Source organism: Gavia stellata, chromosome 14 (assembly GCF_030936135.1).
Source record: "Gavia stellata isolate bGavSte3 chromosome 14, bGavSte3.hap2, whole genome shotgun sequence".
Taxonomy (NCBI): domain Eukaryota; kingdom Metazoa; phylum Chordata; class Aves; order Gaviiformes; family Gaviidae; genus Gavia; species Gavia stellata.
The window spans coordinates 415706-438143 of NC_082607.1; the positions used below are offsets into that span (position 1 = coordinate 415706).

General features: G+C 43.4%; 1 protein-coding gene across 1 annotated transcript; it reads right to left on the reverse strand.

Annotated features, from left to right (window-relative positions):
* Positions 1–4692: 4692 nt before the first annotated feature.
* On the reverse strand, positions 4693–22037 carry LOC104260624 (heat shock factor protein 3). Its single transcript, XM_059824384.1, has 13 exons — positions 21918–22037; positions 20310–20418; positions 18490–18617; positions 15589–15713; positions 14626–14701; positions 13827–13888; positions 13286–13367; positions 12869–13002; positions 11773–12018; positions 10265–10370; positions 9637–9702; positions 8401–8467; positions 4693–7258 (listed from the first exon to the last, which is right to left on the reverse strand). Exons 1-13 carry the CDS (start codon positions 22035–22037, stop codon positions 6927–6929), a joined length of 1653 nt encoding a protein of 550 aa, XP_059680367.1. The 3' UTR covers positions 4693–6926.
* Between the last annotated feature and the right edge of the window lie 401 nt (positions 22038–22438).

Here is a 22438-nt window from a genome sequence, read left to right on the forward strand (position 1 = left end):
TGATTAATTGCATACAATTAAAAACATGGATTAGGACCATGTGCACCTGCATTTCCCTGTAGACTACTTTGGAAACAGGTAAACAATTACAGGCTTAGAGAGAAAAAAAAGGAACTTACCAAAGTAGAAAATCTTGGAGGCTATGAAATCATGGCTTCTTAACTGTAATGAGATGTGTTCTTATTAATTAAAGGTAATATTAGTTATAGTTAATCTGTATTATTAAGTAATTGAGCACTAGACCCGTCTAGGAGAAGTATCTGTTCTTTGCTGAAACATTATCCTCAAGAGATTTTACATGCCTTTTTCTGTCTTCTGTAGCTCTTAATTTTTCTTACACCCTAATGACAGAAATCTTTTCTGCTTCATTGTATTCAGCTAAACTGATATGAGCACTTTGCTGTTGTTACATCCAAATTCAACATCCAGTCCTCAAATGCAAGTAACCAGAATAATTGAACACAATCAACAAAATCCTAGACCATATTCTAAAATACAACCCTCCTTTAATGATAGTGAGACAATGTTTGCATCCGTAGAAGCAAGGTACAGCACACCCGAGCAATCAATGCTGCATACCTGATTCTGAAGCAGTGGCAATGTGGGGAACAAAATATTTCTTACAGTCTTGTATATGGCTTAAAGACGGCTCCACCTACATTATCATTTGTAGGCAGCTTCATTAGGTTGTTATGTAATTTAACATTAAAACCAGGAGATTTGTGTATACAGCCCTGGGAGCTCTGATACGATCTTGTTCCTTTTCTTTTGACGTCTTTGCTTTCATTGTGATTGCTTGTTTTTACATATATACTTATTTTACAGTCATTGATAGTTCATTCTGCAAAGCAATGGTGCTTGAAAGCGTATATGCATATAGAAGTGTGATTTTTTTTTTTGATAACATGTTACTAACATTGATCTAATGACAATGTTATTGGTATGAGTTTTAATTTTGTTCTTTTCAGGTTATAACATTCTGATGTCTGTTTCCCTGAATCTGGTGATTTTATTACACACAATTTTCATGCCTTTATTTGGTTAGAAAATCTCTATGTCTTTGTGGTTGTTTATCAGTCTCGGCCTAGAGAATCATCTGTTCAGTTAATTTCTTACCATCTACTACATTTGCAGTAATACCTGTAATTAAAGAGCGCATCTAACCAGCTAAGGTCTAAATGATTCTGAAAATATCCTACTTGATAAAGCTGAAAAAAACTTTCAAGACACATTCAAGAGATTTTGGGACCTGATTTCACATGCCCCTCCCATGTAGCCCTGTATTCCTCTGGCAGAATTTTTCCATGAGATGCAACTCCAATCTGCAGTCACTGGGATGGGGAGAAGCAGGGAAAGCTTGTGTGGGCTGCAGTGTTCTCACACTTCTTGGCTCAAAAAAGGAAGCGAAAAGAACATGTTAAGTTCAAATTAGTGAAACTCCTTCCTGGGGAACATGGCTGGCTGGACAGGAGGGCAGAAGCCTAAACTGACTTGGACTAAGTCATAAGGGAACCTACCACTAGCAGGGTACGTACCAACCAGGAAGCTAAAACTCAAACTGCTTGAAAAAAAAAAAAAGTGTATATATTTACATTTACCTTTTTGGTTGGGGGGACAGTGGCAGGAGAAATCTCTTGTCCTTTATATGATGCAAGTACAGACGCCTGTATGCTAAGACAACCCTTGGTAGCAATCGCTTGCTTCTGCTTCGGGGAACTATGATAACATGGATACTACTTTTCAAAATCGCAATCTTGTTTTAGGAGACAGCAAAACATTTTGAGCATGGACTGGATGAGGTGGCGTCACACAGTCTGGGAGAGACAGCTCAAAATAAGTTTATCTCATATTCTGTAAAGCTCTGTGTTAGCAAGCGCAAAGCAGTATGAGATAAAAAATCGATGGCTAGGCTGATGTGGTCTGTGTGGGGACGGCTAGTCTGAAACTATGAAAAATAATTATCAAAAGAGCACACTTTTCGCTTTCTCACACTGTGCTTGCCATGCCTGGGTGTGTTCTGTAAATTCTCAGCACATGTAAGTCAAGGAAAAGCAACCTTTCCTTCCCCAGATACGGGACATTAAAACCGAGAAGTAAAAGCAGCAGCCATGTGCGTTGTTGCTGGAGGAGGAAGGAAACTTGCATTAGAGTGAAGCAACTGTGTTCATGGGTAACGCAAACTTGTTATGCATCAAGTTGCAGTCCTAACCAGCAGGCTGTTGTACATCAAGGGGTTAGTGATCCGCTGCCACCTGGCCTGCTGTGCTGTTTGGCCTTCGGGCCTGTGCTGCGCTGCGCTGCAGGTACCGCTTGGCCGCAGACAGACTTGCCTGGCTAATCCGAACAGAGGAGCCTGTCTGCGGCTCCCAGCGCTGCCGCCGCTGCTGCATCCTTGTCCTTGTCTGGAAGCGGAGCAGCACGTTTTCATATAAACATCCTTTTTCTTGGCAGTGGAAACGATGAAGAGAGTTCTTTACTTCTAGGAAAATCCTACAAAAACTCTAAAGCCCACAGTGCCAGTTAACCTCGGCACGGGCTCTGCACGATGTGCCATGCCCGGATCAGAGGTCTGCGTGATGCTAAGGTTACCTATCTATGCTGTTTCCTGTTTCCTTCTCATGTTATCTCCAGTAAGTGGTATTTTAATCAATACCTTATGGAGCTGAGGGCCTTTCTTACTGGAGTCTATAAAGAGCACTTGTGCTGGTGCATTACATCTGGCGTAGCTGTCAGAGTCCTGGTGAGAAATGGCTTTTTGGGAAAGGATAGTGAGGCAAGGACAGGGCAGGTACCCAGCTGGCCCCACACGCAGGCACGGGGGCACTTCAGCAGTCTTCAGGCTGAGTGACTGCCCCGTGAGCTGGCAAACAGGGAAAGAGTAACATGGGTGTCCCATCCCAGCTGAAATATTAACTTGTCTCCAAAAGGAAAAGGAAAGGATAAGGGTGGTAAAAAAACCCAGCAGAATTTACATTGTAGTTGGTTGTTATTAACACGCTTTCCAAGGAGTGCTGGGAAGTTTTGATCAGGCAGAGAGTTACAAAAGGCTGAGATACAGGAAGAGCTGGCATGGGTGCCCCAGCAACAAAGGCAACTGATGAAAGAGCCAAGAGCTGCCGTTCCAGCTGGGGGGCCAGCCGCGGTCGTAGCAGCAGGTGCAAGGCTGAGGCAGGGATCCTGCAACGTGGGATCATGAGTTACAGCTAAGCAGCAGGGACCCTGGACAACCTTTCACACTGTCTCTGTGTGAGATCACACCCAGGGAGAATTGCAGACCATGGTTAAAACTTCCTGGCAAAAAACCAGGGGAGAAACTAGGGCAATGGCTCTAGAATAGAATTGTTGGTTTCAGTCATATTTTTTCTTTTTTAAACAAACACATAAGTAACAGAACGAATCTAGAAATCAGAACAGAAGTAACGTTAAAGGAAGAAGGCATAGAGAAGTATTAGAGGATACTCAGACCTGTCTGATAACCAACCTTAACAGCTGCAGTCTGGTGAATCTAAGTTAACCCTGTATGGTACATGATCTTAAGGTGCTAACACCTTCCTTTTAAAGGAAAGAAAGAGACAATGCTAAGTCCATGCATAAGTATACCAACTGCTGATTTAAGCTAAAATGTAAAGTTTGTCTGTTTATTATAGAGAGAGATGGAAAAATGGAAGGGGAGGGAAAGGTGAGTGAGTATATTGGGTGCTCCTATTAAGGAAAATACTCCAGCTCTGGGAACAAAGGTAACTACTAATGAAAAGGTTTTGTTAATCTTATTTTCAACAGGTTACAGAGGAACTGACTCTCCCAAAAACTTCTGGACTCTTACTAACTTAATGCCATTTCATCCTCCAGGACTTTCGCACAGAGCCCCATTGAGTGCTCCAGGTTATTAAAGGGGACAGATGGTTCCTACACCTTGGCAGTGCAGCTGAGGGCATCCAGAGTTTTCCATTAACTTTGTCCTAATTGTTTTTGTCCTGTCTTTCATCTTCCTCTCCCTTTCACTTTCCATGAATTCACTTCAGTTGATTTGTGTTCACATAGACCTCTCATATTACTCAGAGGATACCTCTGCTCCTCTCAGTAATATACGAAGATTCAAGGATACTTGTTCTTTTGAAACAGCAGTAGCAGTTGTTTTGCTGAGCTTGGGGCACAGTGGCGATCTTCACAACAGCACCTGTTTGCGCAACAGGTTCCTGAAGTTGCCGTTTCACAGCACGCAATCCATCATGACTTTCAGTTGTCAACTGGGGAGCTTTCCACCACAATCCATTTCTCACTAGCACCCAACACAGTATTTTGAACTTTTACATCACCACCTATGAAAAAACACTTAATACCATGTTCCCTCACTGCGTAGATGTGAAGGCTGGGTCCCAGCAAGCTACCCACATATAGGCAATGAATAAATGCCCAAAGCCAACCCGGCCCTACACTGTCAGTAGTGGTCAGTCCAATTCCCACAAGCTTTGATCCATGGTATGCTGAATATCGGCTTCCTTCTTTCTCAGGCTGACAGCTCTGAAAACAGGTGCCAGGCTAACCTTAGCATTTCAGTTATTTTTGAACCAGCAGCAGCTGCCTAATGAGATCCCCCAAAGAGCATTAAAGCTCTCCTTTCTAGAAAATTCAGTAAACAGGTTTGAGAAGTATTGGCACACACAGAAAAAGAATGTACAAGAAGCACAGTCATGGTTTTGCAATTCTTGAGTTTAATTACTTCAGCATGTGTTTTTTTCTTGCTATTCAGCCTTCCCCTTTCCATTGCAATCTTTCTTAGGAAACTTGCATAAACACTTTTCCTAGACCAGTACACAAACCAGACACAGATGCACAAGTTCTTACTTGCAGTTTTCTTAAGCCTTGGTGTCTTAACTTCTTAAGAGAGAAAGTGTATTAAAAAACTATTAGGCAATCTGATGGTGAGATGTACTGAGATCAGAGTACTCCAGGATGGAAGAACATGACAGTAATCCATAACAGGAACTACACTTCAGTCTAACCTGTTCAGGAAGTCAGAGTTACAGAAGATCAGCCTCTCAAAGAACTTCATTGTCTGCACTGTGCAGACAAAACAGCACGGAAAAGTCTGTTTTTTACTGTTTCACTCTTGGCAAAATAGAGGCCTTTGGGAAGAACTGCAAAAAAAGCAGAACCCAAGACAGATATCCAATTCACTCATTTCCCCCTCTCCCTTTAGCTCATGAAAACTTGAGACTATTCAGTGCTTTGTCTCAAGAAGTAAGCAAAAGAAAGACTAGAAAAGGCTAGAATAAGACATACTGGACAAAAGGCAGTTCAAAAGATACAAACATGAAGGGTCACAAGGAAAAGAACAGTTACAGAAGCATGGGACTAAAACGACACTGTGAAGGCATTACACATATATACACACACACACTCAGTAGCAATATCCTCCTCTGCAACTTAAAAGATTTGATCATGAAGCACAAATGCAATTAAGCAAAGCCAGCATAGATAATGTGTGTTATCTAGTAGGCTTTATAATATCAGATTACCTTGGATTCTTGAATAGGAAAGATCTCAAAACTTACTAGTTCAGAAACTTCGGAGAGAACTGTAGGTAGCCTGAATTCCTAAAACTGAAAAATTTTCAAGTAACTGCACTGGTAAGAAATATCACATGATATTATACAACGTGTTTTCTACCTGCCTCCAGGCCTATTCTAGCCCCAACAGTGCTGTATCACTACAGCAAATTTCAGGTTTGTGTGGGCTAGTAGTAGACTGTAACAAACTTGGTATCAGCAGAGGAGAACTTGCTATTCCACTGACATCAGGGGCTGATGTAGACATTACAGCTGCTCAAAGAAGTTAGTTAGGAAAACAGTATAGAAGGGCTTTTGGGGAAAGTTTTTTTGATTAAGCAGACACTAGTTTTTGTAATTTGCTGCCAAAGGACTCAAATGCATCTAGTTAATTTAGCTTTAAGACTCCACAACCAGAAAACGCAGGAAGAAGTCCAGTGTTCATATAGGGTCAGGTAAACAAGTAGCTGCTGCAAGCAGAAGAGAAATCTTAACGTAATGTCCTATGTCAACACAAGTTACCCCATGATTCCTTCTTTCCCCCACCCCCTCTGATTTTAAGGGCAGCTGCTGGACTTTGCTAGACGTGAATCAGTTCTACTCAAAATTTCTGAGGACACATAACCTGTGAGCTAGGTGCAAATTACCCTAGAAGAACTGCCATGCAATGTGCATGAGAAATTAGCATTATGCAGAGTGGCGAGCACTTCCTACCACAACACCTACAATCCGTGGCAATGGATGTGTGTTAGCATGTTAAAAAGTAATATTCCACAGTTAAAATGTAATTTTCCATAGGAAAAAACGTGCCCTGTACCTAGGAGCAAATCTAGGAGTACGAAAGTGATCTAAGCAGATGCAAGTAACTGTAGCCACAAACTATCAAAAAAGAAATCTCCAATTAAAAACAAAATTTAAAAAAAAAAAAAATCTTAATTCCAAAGAGTAAACAAGCCACCTATTGAAACAGGCTCTCAGAAAGAGTAAAACCCATGTTTAAAATATTACACACCACATTACTATCCAGCTGATAAAAAAACCAACAAAAAAACCCAGCCAAACTTTACAAACAGGATACAAACAGATTTCCTTTTGCAATAAGGATATCGGATAAAAAGTTATGGAATACATTGCGGTATGTTTACAGGGAGGTTGTTCTTCTCCTCCACCCAGTGCCTTCACTCCCACTAGCTCTTGTTTTGAGTTTGTTTTCAGTTTTTCCAGATGTGCTCTTTGCTTGTAGAAAGAGAACTTTCCTGTTTCTATACAGAGTATGACACCCAGGAAGCAGGTGAGGAGAGAGGTCAAACTTCTTGCTGATCCATTTCTTTGTTGTCTATTTCACATCACTAAGCCAGTTATAGATGTTATGTGAGTTCAAGAAGTTTCTATCTCAGAGGCCTCTTCTATGAAGTTAGCAACAGGACTGAGGAGCAAGAGTGGAAACAGTTTATACTCTCCATTCCCATCTTCCGAGAGGAGAGGTGGATCACCCATTCCCAGAGCATCCAGAGGCTCAGCCTGGCTTGCTGGGGCTGCTAGTGGCAAGACAGTTTCACTACCTGAGGGAGGATGAAGAACAGGTTTCTCCTCCAGGGCGGGCAGTAGGAGGTCTTTCGGATCCTCTATCTTCCCTGCAGCTTCACTTGAAGGTAGTTCTTCAAATAATGAAAGCAGAGGATTGGCCCGGTACTGTATCAGCTGCATATCTGAGGGAAAACAAACAGAATAAACTCCAGGCTCCTGTGTCATGTAACTGAAGGCTCTTATTCATAGAATCATAGAACCGTTTAGGTTGGAAAAGACCTTTAAGATCATCAAATCCAACTGCAAACCTAACACTGCCAAGTCCACCACTAAACCATGTCCCTAAGCACCATATCTACACGTCTTTTAAATACCTCCAGGGATGGTGACTCAACCACCCCCCTGGGCAGCCTGTTCCAATGTCTGACAACCCTTTCAGTGAATAAATTTTACCTAATATCCAATCTAAACCTCCCCTGGCGCAACTTGAGGCCATTTCCTCTTGTCCTGTCACTAGTCACTTGGGAGAAGAGGCCAACACCCACCTCTCTGCAACCCCCTTTCAGGTAGTTATAGAGAGCGATAAGGTCTCCCCTCAGCCTCCTCTTCTCCAGGCTAAACAACCCCAGTTCCCTCAGCCGCTCCTCATCAGACTTGTGCTCCAGACCCCTCACCAGCTTCGTCACCCTTCTCTGGACACGCTCCAGCACCTCCATGTCCTTCTTGTAGTGAGGGGCCCAAAACTGAACACAGTATTCGAGGTGCGGCCTCACCAGTGCCGAGTACAGGGGGATGATCACTTGTTTCGAGACAAGGAAAACTGGAGAGGCTGCTTCAAAACTTGCTTCACTAAAGAAAACCACACAGCTGAGCTCCGACAGACTACATCCACAGCTGCAAAAGGGGAGCTAAGGCTCCTGTGACTGTTAAGATCAGTATCTGAAGCACGCTTCAAGCCCCTAATACATACAGCATGCACTGGCAGCACTGAAGTAGTAAAACAAGTAGCACTGCATTTGTGAGGGTCGTAGCCCATATAGGAGATACTTCCACAAGGACATTTGCAGTTCTGTTCCCTATTGTGACACTGTTACGTATAAGAAAAAGGAAACAGTGAACACCAGCACGGGGCATAGGATGGGGCTCCTTCAGACTAAGGCACAGCTTCATCAAGATCAGTGAAACATTCCAGTCTTCACAAAAATTTTAAGCCCAGACCAAAGAAGGAGATAAACCATATTACAGGCTATAAAAATTACATTTCAACCCACAGTTTTGGAAGAGTCTGGAACTGTCACAGCTCTCAGTGTTCCTTCCTGCCCACCTTTGCTTCCTGCTGTTTCTCTCTCACTCGCTCCCAGATCTTCAGTGCTCTCTGCCAAGTTTGCAATCTGAAGCAAAATGCACAGAGAATAAGACAGAATGCTTAATAACAACAACAAGAAAATCCAAGCCTTCACTGACTGGTTACCAAAATTAAAGGTGAAAGGAGGAGCGAAGAGAAACTAAACAGATGACCAATAAGCCCATTGTTGCACATGAGGGCCAGCAAACAGGAGCTCTCAGAAGAAGGCACGGTGAAATACAGACAAACTTAACTTACTAAAGCCAAACAAGCTTCTGACTAGCAAATATTTATTTTACCTTCCAAACCAGAAGCTTTATTATAGTCCGTCTTGTTTGAATAACACTGTTAAACATGATTTCATCAATACAATTGAATTTTGCAAGCACTGCTTGAACACAGCTGCATTGTACCTCAGTTGTGGTCTAAGCTCTTATGACTGGGAAGTCCTAGTTTAAGTATTATTTCAGGACTACAAAATAAATGACACTTGCAAGGGCTTTGTTCTTTTTTTTAACATGAGTCAATTTTAGGAACTGGACCAAGAGAAGTAAATTTGCACTGAACTTTTGTATGTCCTCTGAGGAAATTCCATATAGCCATGTTCAGAATAAATACAGTATATTGAATTATATTTTTCATTTAGTACTTTTCCTTCAGTCTGAAGACTGAAGACATGCAATCTCATCTGAACTATAACCCCAGACCTAGTTATTACTTGGCTAAAAGACATCACGGGAACCCCTGAGGGTAGGAAAAACAAGCCAAGAAACTGTTCTCGCACACTTAGACCAAAAAAGACTAGATTTTTCTACCCTCCTCATTCTAAACAGAAAGTACAGAAGTAATAGATAGGAAGAAAAATATTCTTCAATACAGACAGCTGATTCAACAAACACCAGTTTGCTTCCCTCTTCTTTATGTTCTCAGGTGTATTCAGAAAGCAAAGAACATGTTATTCAAAGTGACAGTTTAAATCAGCCCACTGAGCCTACTGCAGCTAGGAACATAAGACTTGAAATTATCTTGAGAACCCTCTTAAATTCATATATGCCAATAGTGATAACCGAAAACGTTAAGTCAGCAGGACTTGATAAAATGGCAGTTTCATCCTGTGCTATCAATCCAGTCCCTACCCCCAAACTGCATCAGTCAAAATTTAGCTCTTAATATCATATTAACCCTCCCCATCATAGAAGCAACTCTTACTCTTACATTTTCCATACCAGGGGAAGTTTCCATCAAGCTCATATCCAGGGCTGGCAGCTCAGGATTAAATGTCTGAAAATAAAAACAGACCATATGTCATATAATATTGTTCTTAAAACAAAACTTCAGAGAGCTCCTGAAAGGACAGCAGGATCCAGCACAGCACTCCGTCCGCTGAAGCACAAGGAAGGTGGCTCTTCCACAGCAATACACTTTCAACCTGTGGCAGTAAACTGAGGTCACAGGAGAAAAGGACACCATATTTCTCAGTGATTCCAGGTATATGGTTGAGTTTCATTCCATATCATAATGCAGACTCAAACACATGATCAGGATGTGATGATATGTGACAAAGGCTTGAGAGGGAGAAAAGAGTCCAGTTTTTTTTCCTTTTTTTTTTCCCCCTCTTGAGTTATGTATAACAGAAATACTGTATGAACTGAAAAAGGCTCTCAATGTCACCTTGTACACTGTTAGACTCCTAGAATGACTATGTATCATTCTATCCACAACTATTTGCTTTTCAGGATTGTCCCCCCTCTTGCCCATTACAGCACAGAAGCAAACAGTAAAATTTCATAATGCAACCTTATCGGTATTTTTCAGAAATCAGACAAAGTGAAAAGACACTCACATCGCTGAAAGCTTCAGAACCAAAGTTATATTGCTTCCCAGATAACATTGCTTGAAGCTCTTCAAGGCTAGCATCAATGCAATTAAGAAAATCCTGAATTTCTTCTCTAAAAAGACAAAATGATATAGTACTGTAAGAAACAGTTGGCAGATAGGGCCTTCTTTTGCACCACAAGGCAGGAAAAACTCTTAGAAACGATCTGCTAACCTCTCAGTTACTACAGCTGTGGGGCAAGATGAGAGCCAGACTAGGTTGCTCACAATCCAGAATAGCTTATTGCCAAATGAGTGAAACTGCATTCCTGTATGACTTTTCACTGTCCAACTCTTTGAAGGACAGGTACAAGGAAGACTGTCTGAACAGCAAGTATAATAATAGCTATCATATCAAAAAGCAGTTCCTCCTTCCATAGCTACTTCCTCCTTCATTTTAATAGCTTTTGAATGTTCTCAGATCCCAGCCTATGTATCAATATCTATTTAAACTACAGTCTGATGGCTTTCACATGGGGAAAATAAATGATAAGCAAAGGGCTGGAAATAATCTGGATCTGAAGAAACACTACCTATTTGGAAACATCAGATTGTTGCCAAATTGTATGCATTTCCAAGGACAGTGGGCAGGACAAGTGAATGAAGTGGAAAGGAAGCTGCATGCACGGTGCCAGTACTGAACTTGACACTGTGCTGCAAGCTACCTCCTATGCTGGAATATTTAGTTACAAGCAACAGACAGTTCCAAGGCATTGCCCCACATCTTGCAGTGCCAATGAGGTTAAGATATTGTAGGGCCTTCAGATTACACTGAGCGCTGTGACACATCATCTCAGTACTTCCTACCTGAAGTTAACCACAGGAGAAGAGCTGTCAGGAGAACAACTAAAGTTTGTTCCTTGCTCCAGCTCCCCCTGCAGCCACACAAATGATTGCACTGTTAAAGCTCAGGGGCCAGTGCAGAGCTGGGAACTGCTTAAGCACCAGTGCTGCTGCGTGTGAAACCACAGCCTGTGTGATTTTGATCCCAGGGGTGAGTCTGATCTGACAACGCACAAGGGAAACAAACCTTTGCAAAAATGAGGGGCAAAGAAAGGAAGCAACAGCAAAACATCAGACTACCACTGATACAAATCCATATCCAGTTCTCAGAAACGAAGCCGCACATGGTGCCCTCCTGAAATCACTACCCTCGATCTGCTGTTTGCTGGCACTTGGCTGTGCCAGCAGATGGTGATACAAGGGCTGATGTGATAGACCGACCTCACCAGTCCTCAGACTGACACATCAGAAGTCAGGCACACTCATTATCAGACTTGCGACAGATGAACTTGCCCTGTTTTTAGTGTATGATGCTAACACTTGTCTTTTTCAAGACCTACTAACAAAGGGGCAGAAAATTCAGTTCATCGGCGACATTTAAAAAGCTACGTTCTGCGAAACACATCCTCTAAAACTTTGACAAGATCCCACAAGATGATGACAGCATAACAGTTTCCACAAACAAGTTAATACCTGTCCAGGAGAGAATCATTTTGATTTCCAGAGTTGTTCTCATTCAAGATGGAGTCAATCACTGACACAGGGTCTTCTGGAGCATTAGGTTGTGCAGTATGGAGTTCCACAGCAACATTTCCCACTTCACTGGCTTTGTTGACATCATTTATATGAACTGGTGGGATAGGTTCTGCACAATTTAACTCATTTGGCTGCGATACTTGACAAATAGGTAAGCCAGGATCCAGAGCTGCCTGTGTCTCTCTAAAATATGGCCCAAAGAGAAACAACACACAGAAGAATTCATCAACTGTATTACTACTCATTTCAAGTTTAGTATCTCAAATCTTAATACCTAATAAGGTCAAGCCAGTCAAGGGTTCAAACAACCAACTGGTCTTTAGAAAAAGGAAAGTGCCTTCCTAAAGGCAGATGAAGAATCTCTTACTACAGCTTATACAGATAGCATGTATCAGAGCAAAACACCCCATTTTGCCAGGCCAAAAGTGGCAAAATAGTATATGGAAATTATGCAGGAGGGAAACTCCTAACATTGTGTCTCTGGAAATAAAAGATTCCAAACTGGTCTGTATTGCACTCTGGATGTTAACAACTAAATGGGTTTTCACAAGAATCTGATGCCACACAAAAGAATGCCTTCCCTTCAGTTATGCTTAACATAATATTAGCGAGAGTAGTACAGAAACTGGAGATAAAACTATACATCTTGGTTTGTTTATTAGTAACCTATATACATTTTGGATCATTTATTAGTAAGCTATATATGCATTCAGGTCCCGGTTTAGTCGAAAAGTTATGTATATGCTTATTTGTTGAATAGACAGAAAAGCCTCAGCAAATTAAACTTCAAGTGCCAATCAGCTTGATAGGCCTTCAGGCACTCCTGAAGAGACAAAAGCTCCTAAAAAGCTTTGCTGACCACGACCAATGGTACATGCTGTAAAACGGACAGCCTACAAACAGGCCTGTCATGCACAAATAGATCAAAAATTCAGAAAGGCTGTTTCCCAGAATTCATATGGATCACTTAACACTAACATAACTACCCAGTCAACAACCTAAGCATAAATGCTTCCACATCCTTTAAACGTACCTGGCTCTGCCACTTGTGTGTGCCACAGCAAGACCACCATCGGTGGCATTTTCCAGGGTATCAGTGATATCTCGAATGATGAGACCTGTACCATTTCCATCCTCCTCATCTGCATTATGTTCAGAAAAAGCCATCTGCAGGATACAGTAAACAGAATGAGTAAACCAAAAGGTCTGACTTTTTTTGATGTTGAAGCTCCATTCTTCTTGCAGCTTCTCTTTCCTGTTCAGATTTCATCTTTGACTAGTTGTACTGATTTGCAGGATTTTACAGACAGAGCAATGCTTTAAAGCTGCCCATTTCAAAAAGGAGTACATTTCATTGTAAGATTAGGGTATTAATAGTTATAAGGAACCCTTCGAGATCACTGTGTATCATCCTGTCCAACCCATTGTCTCTTTCCCTGGGAAGACTTACTGCTTGGCCACTCTCCACAGGTATGCGAACATACTGACGACTGTATTTGGAAGGTGAAGCACCTGCAGCATCTGTTAGAGACCTGAGACAAAATACGGCTTTAGTACACAGTTCTGCAGTAAAAAGCTGCAGCATGTGCAGCAATGGTAAGAATAATCATTCTTCCACCTCTAAGAAAACTGGATTTTGAAAATGTTTTTTAATAAGTGTATTGAAGACAGGTTGCATTCTAAACATGCTTTTTGTTTTGAGTAAGTCAGTCACATTTGCACATTTTGAAAGAGTTACCATTTCTGATAACTGTGCTCTTTGAAATTTAAAATGTATAGTATGTTCTCTTCCCACCCATTTTTTTTAGTGATAAAGAAAATAAAATATTTATTTCATGCTTTATTCAACTTCCATCGGCTTTCTCAAGTTTGAATATACAAGTGATAAAAAAACCTCTTCATACATTTTAGGAAAAGTATCTTGCTTCTAGAAGCTGATTTATCCCTGTAATTCACATCCGACACTGATTTGTGACCTATCCAGTAATTACCTTTTTCTTTTGACCCCAACGATATAATTTCCTCGCATCAAACTTAGTATAAATTGAAGAATCTAAAAAGGAAAAACAAAAAACCAAAAACAAGTGGTCAGCATAGCAATCCTAACATTAAATTATTAATTCAGATTTTACTACAAAGTTATGTAGTTATGTGATTGAAATTAATAGGTAAATTAAAAATCCACTTGTGTTCATGTGTTAAAAAGCAAAATGATAGTTACAAACGGCATTGAAAAATTATCCCACTTGGACAGTCGTTTGGGTTTTTTTTTTAATGTAATACAACACCACAAGTCACCAGATGATTCCAGACCAGAAACAGCTGAGGGATAAACCAGAGAAAATTTGTTCCAGTACAGAAGCTCCTATAGTTTCTGGGTTCCAAGTTGACTTCTTGAGCGGTCTAAGTCTGTCTTGGTCCAAGATCTTTCCCAGACTCCATTCCATGTGCCTGCAATCTCTTGTTTTAGGCTCCTGTTACCATGCGCTGCCTCCAGCCCCACGTTTACCCCAGGTCAGCTTGATCTACCGATGTCTCTCCAAATAAGATTCACTGAGATTTCAAACACACTGAAATCCTTTTTACTACAACTTTTCCTTAGTATTTTGCTTGTGGTTCTTTGCTGTGCTACTTCTGGGACACTCAGGAACTGTGAACATTTTCTTTATGCTGTATTAATATAGCCTGTTCAGCTCTGTGTCATTTGTCATTCTACATAAGCAAAGAATGCCATCAAGTATCACAGAGGCAGGAATAAGGATGGTAGCACTGAAGATGCTGCAATGGTACCTTAGACAGCAGCTTCTGTTGTTGACTGTGCTTCTGCCTTAGAACTGCCACTTCTTTCCACAGGGCCTTATTTTCTCTGCAATGCAGAATAAATCAGAAGACAGAGGATGAACAGAGTTTACTTTATACGCTTTAGTTTTACAGCTTTCAAACTTTCACAGTACCTTGCAGGACCAATGGCAACATCCCTTCCGTGGATAACTAACAATTGGTTAATCCAATCCACTAGCATAAACTCTGGGTTAAATTAACTCTGTTTTCCATCAGGCAGGACCAAACACTCACTAATAAGGACATTCTTATCCTCTGCTGCTCCACCAATAATCTTGATCTGAGGTATTCCTTCAAAGCCTCAAAGCCTTAGAATAAAGACTTGGTGTGTGGAAACAGGCTGAGCGTAACACAGACCACCTTAGAACAGTTGCAAAGTTTCTGTTTGGGTTTGGGGTTTTTTTTTAGTTTGTTTGGGTTTTTTTTTAAAGGAACAGAGGGAGTGGAGTGAAGGTATCTCCTGAACTTTGGTTGATACCTGCTTGCCAGTGATCTGAATGAATTAGCAGTGCGTACGCAAAAAGGATCTGAGGGAACACAGATGAGGACGTGCAAAGTCCACTTCCAATTAGAAAGAAAACCAAACACTTATTCTCTCTCCCTCACTGCCTCTAACCCTGTTCCGTGTTTAGAAAGAAGTGCTTTGATTGCCCTAAAAAACTATGAAAGGTGATGGCAACCAAAACGAAACCTCAAGATAGTCAACAAACTCCCAGTCTTAATCTCTGGTCTGTTACTGAATTATGAAAACAAGCAAGATTTAGAATGTTGTGTGGGGTGGAATGGGGATTCTTAGAAAAAAATACAGCTTCACATGTTTCCAGTTCAAATGAAACCCACATTGAGAGTCAAGCTCCATTAGATATAAGCAACATTCAATGTGTAAGTGCCTCTGAAACAGACGGAGTCTACCTCTTCATGTTAGCCAGTCTGACATCCATGTTGTTCTGCTGCTCTCTCATTTCCTGGACTTCAGAGAGGACTTTGTGCAAATCCTCCGTACAGACCTTGAGATCCTCAGTTCTTACTGCAGATACCTAAAATAGGACCAGGTTACACATGCTTTAGTATGAACAGTGCCTTGCATACTCCTTTCTATAGGAACAGTGTAGTTAGCCTGTAGAAGAACAGGTACAAACTCCATTAAAAGATTAGGTAACACTATAATTCTTACACATCACAGAACACCACAATTGCTATAGATGGCAGTCCTTAGGACAGTCTACACGGCATGAAAAAAGCAAGATGTCAATGAAAATGTGAGATTAGCACTTTGTACGTGTAGACAGTAGATTCACCATTGTAATTCATGATAAAATCCTACCGCTGATTGAAAATGGCCTTCCTTAGGGGGTTCTCTGACAGGTCTGGTGACAGCTTGCCCTCTAGTGTCAAAGAGTAAGACACCAGCCAAAACCAAAACAGAATTCGTGGTGGAGTAAGAACGAGATGATCATATTCCTTTTAGGTGTTGGCAAATCTGCCAGCACAGGAGTAACAAATTTCCATTAAGTTACAGGGGGGTGGGTATGTGTGTGTGTGGTGGTGTGTATCAGGGTTTGGGGAAGAAGGAAAGGGGAAAAAAAAAAAAAAAAAGGAGTCTAATTAGATGCATCCTACTCAATTTGAAAATTTGCCCCACACCACCTGAATCGCAGATTCCTATACTGGTGTTTCCTCTATTACGTTTCCACTCAGTGACAGTCCAAAATCATGGAGACTTGTCTCCAGAAAGTCAGAGTCCAAACTGCTTTTCTGCCCACAGCAGAATCCATGAATGCCACCTCATCAAATGATGGCAGAAGAGTCATCAGAAAGCAAAAAGCTCACTCCCTCCTCCCCACACTTCCATATTCAAAATTTTCCAATTCCTTCAGCAACTGTCTCTGCGGCGGTGGCATTGATGGCTAACACAGAATTCAGAATTTTGAAAAAGACAGGTCTGGTGCATCACATGTCTGAATGACATGTCCAGGTTTTGTGGGCATAATTTTAAAAATCATGTAGCTGAATACTGACCATAATTAACCAAATGGAGTTGCACCAGATAACCACCAGATGTCCCTTCATAACCTACAGCATGATTTTTCTTATTATTCTACTAACTTCCAAGAGGGAGGCGAAAGCATCTGGGATTAGCCTGCTGAAGTGCCAGATAACTTCCATGCAGGTTGGCTCACAGATCCCTTTTTTTTTTTCAAAGAAGAATGGGGTGCTCATAAATCGACCTACAGTGTTATAAAAGAACATCCCATCACTTCATGATGAAACGGAACATAATTGTTATGTAATCACTCCACAGAAGTAACTAACCACATTCTTAACATAATCCAGTGTTACAAAGGATGGACCGAGTGGCCTGACAGTTCTCCTCTCTGTCTACATTTTTAGATGCTTTGCTATTTGTTGCGGATAATATCTTATGCTAAGGTACACGAGTTGTATCCCAAATGAAATTCATGGCCATCTGATTTCTCTTCAGCATACCACCTCTCCATGGGGTAGACACCCACAGGATGCAGACAGCAGGTGGAAATTTCAAATGCAGTCAGCCTGCCCCTAATAACAGGGCCAAACCAGAACATTCTGCCCAAGTGCAAGGAATTGCTCTCTTCAGAGTCTCTAAACTAGATAAGGATGTCAAGACTGTCAAGAAAGTCCTGCATTCAAACTTGCATTCCTGTTAGAGGCTTGAAATCCAGTTTATAGCAAGTACTGAAATATGACTCCATTCCAGACAGTAAAAGAGCAAGAAAAACTAATGGACGTTTTGCAAAAAATCACTAACATTTCGTACGCAACAAAGAATATGTTTCACCAACCTATTCAATAGTTTCATATGAATGCCCTTGGCACTAACTAAAGCTTTTGTCTTTCCATCTAGAATACTCCACCCAGTGCAACACTCCTGGGATACATGGTGCCATACATAACGTCATCAGCTGACTGCCCCAACATACCAGCAAGCAAGGTGTGCAAGCCAAGACAAGTTAGCGATTACAGCATCTGGGAAGAGCACAGGCCTGAGTCAGAGAAGCAACTGTACAATTATATGTAATCAATTGCGATTTTGAGCAGAGACAGCTCAGTGAAGAATCAATCAAAACACAATTGTGACTCTCAAGCCTACCCTGTGCTTTTATTAACTTGGGCAATGTTGCTACCACATTATGACATTCTAAAGAAAAGATTCTGCAGTTCAAATGTCAACATGATGTATCACGATACTCTCTTTCTCTGGCAGCCAGGATATTATGGGCTGTAATGTGCCAATAGAGGATAAGTATCTGTGCAGAAACAGGTCAGATAAGGCCTGAATGTACAAAAGAAAACTGGAAAGCCCTAATAAAGGTGTAGCTTAGTGGCAAAATGGTTTTGGAGGAACAATGTAATTTATGCAAACTCGCCCAAATAAACTGATTACTGATGCCCTTGCTAATTTTCAGTTAGCACCAAATGGGAATGTATTTTCTTTTACTTCTTTTATTTTGATACTCCTTCCAACTCTGCTATGCTGGCAGCATCGAAGACCATGGTAAGCTGTAATCGTGTGTATGAACTCTCTATGGAAAAAGGGCTCTAGTCTGACAGCTACGAAGGCTGTGGTCCTGGCCCACTGCATTGCTAAACAACAGCAGGGTGTGTTTCATCTAAGAGCTGGCATTCAGGAGGGAGTTACAAAGGCTTGCTGATGCCAAACCTTGGTTCACATGGAATTAGTTGGATGTAAAGTGTATGAAACCCCCACACTTGCTCTTGATAAGCTAGTTCTCATAACAAAAAAAGCAAAATAAATACATGCTTGGACTGTACCTTGCGCTTGATGTTTTCCAATAAATGTGCCTTCCCTTGCTTGAAGAAAGTATGCTGGAACTCAATGACTGAGCTTTTCTCTGCTGTAATCATGCCACTCTCCAGAGCAATCACCTTCCTGAAACCATCTGCGGAGAGGGATTAACAAAGTCATTTCTTTCAGTGCAAAGCTGACTGTTAACAACACATAGCCTAAGAAAACGCCACTGCTACTGAAACACCTACAGCACTACAGTTACTGGGAGCAGAAACTATGCAAAACAGCCGAAGCAGCTTTTCTTTGGTGCTCAATGATTTGACTGCCCCGATGTTTGCAGCTAGAGAACAGGTCCACAATACCACCAAATGACCTTGCAGGCTGTACAAACAGCAAACATGGGAGGCCAGCTAGTGTCTGCAGGCAAGACAGTGATGTCCAAATAATCACAGAAGTTAGTGAGAAATGAGATTTATTAGGACATCTTGAATACAATCTTGTCCCAGTGGAAGCAGCAGAACACTGCACCTTCCCCTTCATGCCTATAGGCCCAGACAACTACTTATCAAAACAAATGCTGTCATGTACCACCAGGGTCTACAGAATAAAGTAAGGAAGAGAAATTAGTTCTCGGCCTACGCAAACACATGCATGCAGAGTACTTTCTCCATACCAGACTGCCTGCATGAAATAAGCCATTGCCAGCTCTATTTCCACCACTGCTTCAAGGACCACAGGGTAGATGCAAAATACAGTTGACAGACCAATCCATATCTCTCCTCGTTCAAGTTTTTAACACAGTTACTGTATTCCAGTTTCACTGTGCCCCACAGCACTATCATTAGAAAACTTTACTCGAAGCTAGTATAGGTCCAGCAGGAAAGGACGCTGCCATCGCAGTGCATGTTTTCATAGGAGTATTTGCATTTTAGCATTTACTCTTACTACAAGGCAACTGATAATTGTTTGTCTGCATTATCCTTTGGCACTCAAGTGATGGAGTCTCAACACTTGACACAAACAGCAGCATCCACCCTGTGTCAAGAGGCTAAATGTTTGCTTTCTCTCTCATGTCTGACAAAATCTAAACAGGCATCAGCTAGAGAGACCAGGCAAACCTACTGGGCAAGGACAGAGACTTCCTCCCTCTTACTCCGAACGGAAGTTCTAAATAAGGTGGCCATCTTCTATGCAGTTCGTACCTTCACTCAGCCCATAAGCTATCTACTGCAAAGCAACTATTCCTGCTGTGTGTTGCAGCCCCACACATCGTATTGTATCTTTGAATTACTACCTCACTCCAGCTTCTTTGCCCATACAAGTCGCACATGTGTTATATAGCGGATGCTACATGATGCTCACAAGTCGAGCACAGAAAACTTAATGAGAAACTTAGTCCAGCTTGATCCATCAGTGTGACTAATCTTGTTTCAACCCAGCAATGCAGGCAACGGCATGATCCAGGCAATTTTCTTCATATACTAGATGCATGGGTGTAGATGCAGCCTTTGTTCCTCTAGGTATGCGTTAAGTTTGCTGTTACCATCACCATTAACACTACCACTGGAGCCAAGTGAACACTACCCAAGTTTTAGGTACTAGCGCACGAAACAGTATTTTTACGGTTGTTGCTCAAAAGGACTCAGAGCTGAAATGCAGAAAACAAAGACTAAGCCAAGCTCTACTGTTCTTCTTTTCTTTTGCAAAGCAAACTCAAGAACAGAATTCAGGTTTTCAGGGATGAAAGACCTGCCAAGTCAATTGATTTGTTTAAAGAAATTCAATCGATGCCAAGTAGCAATGAACTTGACAGAAAGAACATGTAAGAACAGCTGATGCTTACACATGTTAAGCTGTCGTATGAAGCTGGAGATATTGTTGTGTTTGAAGTACTTGGGGAGTAGCTCCTTGGCAAACCTCTGCTCATCCAGAATGCAGAAGTTCTCACCATTCTAGGAAATAAGCAAAAGTAACAGTTAGAGACAAGCACAGTTTTTCTAAGGTGTTGCTCATAAGTCAAGACCATAAATCAACAGAGACAGTTCCTACAACATGGAAGGGCAAAATACTTAGCAAAGGGAATTGTCTGTGTGAGCACTTACAAGTACTTGGGACTGCACTAAAAAGTCTGAATCCAAAAAGATAGTTACATGGAACACTCCTATTGAATGGGGGATTTTTTAAAGCCCTGAAGTTTTGATCTTAATCCAAAGAAAAATCATTCTGAAAACCCACATATTGGCTGCTCTCTTCATCCACAGGAAACATAAATATTGCTCAAGCACAATGGAATTCATGCCACTAGAGGGCTTTTATCTCCCTTGATCAGAGCTGCCCAGCTCCTGACGAGATTCTTCCACTGTATGTACCATGTCAGTGCTAAAAATAACCAAGGAACATTTCAGAGTTACTAAAAGTTCAGACAACACAACCCAGCGGTGAAAAAGGGTAACTGTGACACAAGCAGTTTCAGATTCATCATATTCTGAAGTTCAAACTTCCTGAAAGCGGGCAGGTCTTTGTACCATTTTTGCGCTGTTCACAAAGAGAACAAAAATATTACGTTTCTTTTCGTCTTTGTAAAGGCCAAACCGCTGAAAAAAACGGAGAAAAACCTACGGATTTAAAAATCGCAGGGGACAAAATAAATACCCTATTGGTGTCAGATGTCTTACTAGTCTGTGCGTGTTTGTAATGTCCTATGCCTGAAGGCACGTGGGACCAACAAGGCCTATCTTCCTAATCTCGGGAAGAAAAAATTAAAAGTCAATTAGTTCTTATTAAAGTGTTTTTCCTACCGAGCGTCACCATTTTGAGCCAGTTACATGTAATTTGAGATTTTAATACTCAGGCGGGCTCCCCTGGGCAGCGCCAGGTCACTTGGAACCATCACGCCTGCTCGCTGTTGACCGCACCGGCATCCCCCTGCAGCGGGGGTACCAGGGCGCTGCCCCGCGCCCTCCGCCGCCGCGCAGACCGGCTTCCACGCGTGCCTATTCCACCCACCTCTCACCGGCCTCTGCCCACAGCGGAGCTCTCCCCGTTAAAGCGCCAGGCCGCGCCCCCACCCCTGCACCCACCGCGCACACCAACCCCCGCCCCGGGGGCGGCAGCTGCCCGCGGCCGGGGGGAGGTCTCGGGAGGCCCCGACCCGCCGGCTCCCCGGCGGAGAGAAGGGGCCCTCCCCAGCCGCCGCTCGCGGCCCCCAGCGACCCGCCAGGCCCCACCGCCCCCGCCCCTGCTCCCGCCCCCCGCAGCGGGGCCGCCGCCGCTCCCCGCCCTGCCCTCAGGGCCCCGCAGCCCCGGCCCGCCGGCCCCACCACGCCCCCCAGCCCCGGCCCGCCACCCGCCTCTGCCGCCCCGGCCCCACCGCCCCTCGCGGCCGGCCCCGACTCCCCGCCCCGCGGGCGGCAGCGCCCGGCCGGGCCAGGGCCCCGCGGGCCGCCCTCACCCTGCTCCAGCAGATGACATCGTCGCTCTGCGGGTCCTCCACCAGCGCCCAGAGCTTGGCCAGGAAGCCGGGCACCGGGGCGGCGCCGGGGGCGCCGGGCAGCGCCGACGCTTCCCGCATCCTCGGGCCGGGCCGCGCTCTCGTGCAACGGGCCGGGGAGGGCGGGGCGGCCAACGGCAGCCGTGACGCTGCGCGGGGCGTTGCCGCCGGCCCGGGGAGCCCGTTCACTGGTGCGTGCCGCCTGGCACCGCCCCCTCGCCCGCCCAGCCCGGCGGCTGCGAGCGTGACTCTTGTTGTGCTCCCGAGGGAGCGCGGCGCGCGGCCCCGTGACATCACTGGGCGCCTTTAAAGGCGCCGCCCCGCCGCGTCCCCGGGGAGGGCCTGCTGGCGGGGCCGCCGCCGGGCGCGGGGCCGGGCCGTGTCCAGCCGCGTCCCGCCCCGCCCCGCCCGGCAGGTAGGTGCCAGCGCCCACCTGCCGCAGCTCCGGCCCTGCCCCGCCCCACGCGCCCCGCGTTCCCGGG

Excerpts from the sequence above, each read along its gene's own strand:
- LOC104260624 (XM_059824384.1), bottom strand. The coding sequence starts at position 22,037 with ATGCGGGAAGCGTCGGCGCTGCCCGGCGCCCCCGGCGCCGCCCCGGTG. Across the intron at positions 20,419-21,917 it reads ATGTCATCTGCTGGAGCAGG|AATGGTGAGAACTTCTGCAT; the intron begins GTGAGGGCGGCC and ends CTTATTTCCTAG. Across the intron at positions 13,889-14,625 it reads AACAGAAGCTGCTGTCTAAG|ATTCTTCAATTTATACTAAG; the intron begins GTACCATTGCAG and ends TTTCCTTTTTAG.